General features: G+C 34.4%; 1 protein-coding gene across 1 annotated transcript in view; it reads left to right on the top strand.

Moving 5' to 3' along the window:
• Nucleotides 1–338: 338 nt before the first annotated feature.
• The window catches only part of LOC128247617 (acetylcholine receptor subunit alpha-type unc-38-like), a 34,348-nt gene continuing 29,025 nt past the window's right edge, over nt 339–5,661 (top strand). The window contains exons 1-2 of the mRNA XM_052967336.1: nt 339–469; nt 3,724–3,914. Coding sequence (XP_052823296.1) covers nt 424–469; nt 3,724–3,914 — 237 coding nt within the window. The 5' untranslated portion in view covers nt 339–423. The remainder of the gene's footprint in view (nt 470–3,723; nt 3,915–5,661) is intronic.

The raw sequence follows: 5,661 nt of genomic DNA, 5'->3' as shown, positions 1-5,661 counted from the left end.
TATATATATATATATATATATATATTTGCGTCTGTGTATGTATAAACATGTTTGCAGGTTTATGCGCATCTCTCTTTTTGTCTCTGTCTCTCTGTCTCTACCTGTGTGTGTGTGTGTTATACGAAAATACAGCGAAAAATAATCTTATTTCTCTGGTACGGTTCTCGTGAGAATGATAACTTTACAAGTATTCGTTAATTAACAAACATTCTATATAGAAATTTTTTTTCCGATAACAAAAAGAAATTAAATCCTTCTAATGAGATTATATATACGAAAAATGTGATAAGATGTTTGTATTTTATAGCTAAGCGTTTTTACAAAACGTCAGTATTGGTGATTCGTTTTGTGTTATTGTGTTGACTCTTCTGGTTCTCTTGAACGACTTTAGTCTGAACATTCTTTGTCGACTGCAACGTTATCATGCATTATCAGGTAATCAATGAAAACCCAATGCTATTCTCACGCGGTAAGTAAATTTTTATCATTTTGAAATGCTGTATTTTTACCATATACACTACTTTTAAATTGTTAGGTCCTCTCACATTCAATACAAATTTTCCTCTATCGTGTTAAAATGTTGGAATTCTGCTTGCGACCTAAGCTTCTTTATTAGAATTTCTTTCTGTCAACTTGTTTCTTTGGCCTATTGAGCGGATGTCAGATTAAAAGTCATACATGTCTGCATAGAATACATGTTTACCCGTTATAGCTCATCCACCAGTGTGAATTGGTATTTAATATTAGTTGCAAACCAACGAACCACTAGTCATTTCCATCTTAACGCACTGAAATAGAACATTCGCTTAACCTGCTTACTTGTATTTATACGCGTTACGTTCGGATAAGAAACATATTGGTTGTGCAGCGCACTGTTAGCCACCCACTGATTTTGAGCTACTGACCAAAAAATATTTTATAAAATGCTTGATGAGAAATAATATCTTTGCACTAGTAAGGGTGGAGCGAAGCAAAAGCTAGAATAACATTTAAGTCACTACTCTAACAGTTTTATAGTCACTAATAGTAGGTGTTACGATAGTAAACGTAATAATAAATAATATCTTTCAGTAAAGGTAATGATAAATAAAGGTAATAATAAATAGTATCTTTCAGCTAGGTTCATTGACCTAAGTCTTTAATAGCTATTGGATTGTTGTTGGTTAGTGTCAATTGAATGAATGGGAACGCTATGCTGTAATATTTAGAAAGATCGGGTGAACTTTTATCGTTGACTACTGATCAAATGAACAAGGTACGCACGTATAGGTGTAATCGTTAATATCAATACCAGTCGCCAAATACTCATTAAATAGTAAGAGTGGACACAGAGAAGTTTTCCACTAGAATAATGAATGATACTCAATATTCAAGACAATCATATTACAACAACTCTTAATTTGAAAAACAAAAATTACGTTCCCGAGTTTCTCCTTTGTGGTTTCCTAAATTTCGAGGTGAAATGTCGACATTTGGCAGGTGAGGAAACATGTGTGCAGTATTGCAGTTTATACTACAAATAACATTCTGATAGAAATGTTACCGCAGCTAGAGTGATCATGAACAATATGTTCGCTAATTAGCTGAAAGAAAGTAAACACACCTAAACTTGATCAAGTAATGGATGGCATTTTTTTGCATTATAAATTCCGTAATATTTAGAAGGTACTTTTTAGTACTTTTTGACAAAACCTGAATACTGTAAAAGCGGACAGAAATAAGGTATGGTAATATACATTCTTAAGTTTCCTACACGTTTCGATATAATGGTAGCAATACGGTAGAAATTGATGAAATGCATGGTGGAATTACAGCATTCAATATTAGTTTAGTGCGTACTCTCTTTCTTCGAATCTCGTGTCCCTTTTCTAAGAAGTGAATTAAATGACACGCGTTCTCAAAACGAAACGTAACAGATAAAATGTGAGATTATAGGATTGACACTCAATTAACTAGCAATAAATAAATTAATTTGTAACCCAGTAACTGGGGTCTCAAATCGAGAAGCGATTCTAGGAGATTCTAGTTAGAGAAATGATAGAAAGGTCTTGATATATCATAGGCAAAGTTTTCCTTTTCGCCAGATTTATTACAAGGTATATATCACTAATGAATGTGGCATGCTATTTTTCTTTGATGTCTGGTAGTTTATTAAATGAAAGTAATTAATTATTAAAACACAGTTATTCTATAGACTCGTTAGAGCGTCAAATGAGAACTCTGATAGTATCACATTTGGTCCCTTTACTGCTCAGCTGAAACCCATCTCTGTTGATGTTGCCTTCTTTTTGACGAAGTCGATAAAAAGGAGGTAGTGGCCAAGTACTGAAAATTGATACAATCAAACTGCTTTCATCCACACTATGTGCGATTTTCTGCGTAAGTTAGAAATAAATATTGTATTTAGCAAGCCCCTTAAATTCTGTGTTAAAATCCGACCAGAATAAACTATTCATCTCGTCACCTCGAAAGTTATACTAATACTAAGCGAAAATAGAAGGTTAATCTGTATACGGAGTAAAGAAATGTTACATAGGTAGCCTTTTGTTTTCTGACATAGCTTTTCTTCATATTGCTTTCATATCCACACAACAATTTATTTCCATTAGATGATTCGATAAAAGTCACGTTCTAAGATTTTCTTATAGTTTAGTGAATTGCTTGGATGAAAATCGTATTGGTACAGCTACAAACATAACCTTAATACAACTAGAAGAAATATATTTCACTCACTTCATGTGAAAACCATTTCAACTTGTTTGTATTGATATATTTCAGAATTAGCCAACTCTTTAGAGAATTTGTAAAATTTATCATTGTCTAGCTTTCTCTTTCATACAACATTGCGTAGACTCTGCTCTATGTTTTTATGCATATAGTAAGTAGAGGAAGAGAGAGAGAGATACCTGTTTTGCTCAATGTACACAGATGACCAAACATAAGTATATCATATTATTCAAACATACATATTTAAAGTTACTTTCTCTTATCTTATATTTCGATTATTTTGGATTTGAAGTCATTTATAAGAAAGAGAGTTCTTGAAATAAAACCTGACACATTGCAGCATAAACAATTTAGAAGTGAGATACAAATATGCGATCTAAAATTTAAAAAAAAACTATATGCAAATATGTCTGTATCTTTGGATAGATTTCATGGATGGGTGGACATGTGAGAGGTATTCTGTGCGAGTAGTGTTAGAGTGCGTTATGAAAAACTTTGATTATGCAATGAAGCGTTGCTCAAATCAATGAGTTTGGGAGTTTCGTAGAAAACGTAGATAATCTCATTTTTATTAATATGTTTATATCACAGTTATGCTGAAGATATTTTCCATTAGCGGTTAAACTAATGACGATTGGGATTTCTGACGAGAAATGAAACAGGATCACAATTGCATTAGTATTCATGGGCCAAAAGTTTTGTAGAATTAATGTTGAGCATGTAAAAAACATAGGAAATAGCAAAACGAGAGGAAATATTACCAGACACTAACACAGCGACTCCTAACATATATATTATTAACTAAATCTCTCTCGTCCTTCTCTCTCTCACCAAACATACATACACACACACAGACATATACATACATACACACATGCATGCATATATACATACATATATACATGACACTTAAAACAAACATATATATAACTCGGTACTTTTGCACTTTTTAACTATTATATATTGCAATTATATATTGCGCTCTTCTTGTTTCAGGCTTGTATTATGGCATCACTATTGCAATTGTGTCCTTCGCGACTGGAATGACAGTACTAACACTGAACATCCACCACAAAGGAACACGAGGCTACGAGGTGCCTATGATCCTTAAAAAAATATGCTTCGGTGTTGTCGCCAAAATCTTATTTATTAAACTTGAAGTACCTTTGGGTTCTAAAGAATCGATGGTAAGTAACTTCAACCTGTCTATTCAATTGTATTTCTTATATACATATATATACATATATATATATGCATATATATATATATATATATATATATATATGTATGTGTGTGTGTGTGTGTGAGTGTGTGTGTGTGTATACATATATATGTATATACACAGTAAAATAAGGATAATTATCCATCGTCTGTTATTACTCATTAAATATATACACATATGATGATGATTTCCCGTTCTCCATATATTGTAAGGGTTTGCAATGTTTCTCTTGTAAGTTGGTCTACATAGTAATAACAGTTACAAGCGTATATCACTTCGTAATACTCTTCCCGGGTCCAATTGATCCTCTTATGTTTCCTTTTTTGTGGTGGCTGCGTACTTGGAAGACTCGAGATGGGGATGTTCACGTTCAGGTAACCATCTAGATTCGTATTCCCAAGAATAGCTTGTGCCAGTGGCTGACTTTTCGACGGTGTTCGATTACACGATCCGTCTGTAACTCATGGTCCCAGAGTATCGTTACTTTTCCATCAACCTTCATGACTTTACTTGGTACATGCTCATACCAGTTCTCTATTACTTCATATTGGTCTGTACGCTATAAAAGCCAATGACGATACATACACACATTATCGTGGCCGCGTTTGTATTCTTTTTGTACAAGGTTCTCACACCCACTTACCAAATGGGTCACATTTTCCACACTCTTTCCACAGAGTTTGCGACTCTAGGTGTCAGAGGTTTTATACATGTTATACTTCACTAAATTGGTAGCGAGAGCCTGGTCTTGCGCAGCAATGATCAGGCTTTCGGTGGTATGCTTCAAATCACCTCGCTCAAGCCATGCCCACGATTCTGTATTATCCATAACATCTTGTGTATTCCTTTCAGTCTGTCCATGCATTCTCATCTCACGAAGATCTTCTTTTCTCTTCTCCTCAGCTTTTTGAATAAACTCTTCCTTGCTCATCATTTCATTTGCATTTACAACCATATCTTCCGCGGTATATTGCAGCAGTTCTTCATCATTATTTATCAAATACACGGCAAGGGTTCTCCTTTCACACCTTATACAATTGTCCTCTGCCACCTCTTTCAAATGTACATCTTCCAAGGTGATTCGTTTTCTCCGTTGCTATTTGTAATTGTACTAATACCCATAACAATGACACTTTAAGCTGGGTTACCGATGTAGGAAGAAACGTCCATCATTGAAGCATCTTCTGTTAATGGAAACCTGAAATCGTTTGGGAGATCTAAAAAACAGACAGATTCCTCTACTAAAAGAGTCCAGAAGTATTGTAGGGAGTATGGATTTTTGGGATTATTAAATTATCAGCACTTAATATGAAGAGGGGAGAAAGCAGCCTGCGGAGGATAACGGTTACCATCAGGAGAGACAATGGGTGAACCCGACGGTAGTTGATATAGATATTTAGGGATTTTGGAGTTGGATGATATTCTACACAGAGAAATGAAATTCAAGGTCAACGAGGCGTATCAAAAAAGGGTGAAGATGGTGTTGAAATCCAACCTGAATGACATATATTTGATAACTGCAATGCATAGATGGGCAGTTGTACTGGTCGCATATAGTGCGTCCATCTTCAAATGGATTAAGGTTGGAATATCAACACTGGATAGAAGGATGAGAAAGTTGATAACGCTGCATGGGGCGAGACGCCCTAAAGCAACAGTAAACAGATTATTATTATTATTATTGTTCAGTAGTTTTATTTTTATAACGTGCT

Source organism: Octopus bimaculoides, chromosome 1 (genome assembly GCF_001194135.2).
Source record: "Octopus bimaculoides isolate UCB-OBI-ISO-001 chromosome 1, ASM119413v2, whole genome shotgun sequence".
Classification (NCBI taxonomy): Eukaryota; Metazoa; Mollusca; class Cephalopoda; order Octopoda; family Octopodidae; genus Octopus; species Octopus bimaculoides.
Note: the sequence above shows the minus strand (reverse complement) of the source record. Positions and strands in the feature narration are given on the sequence as shown.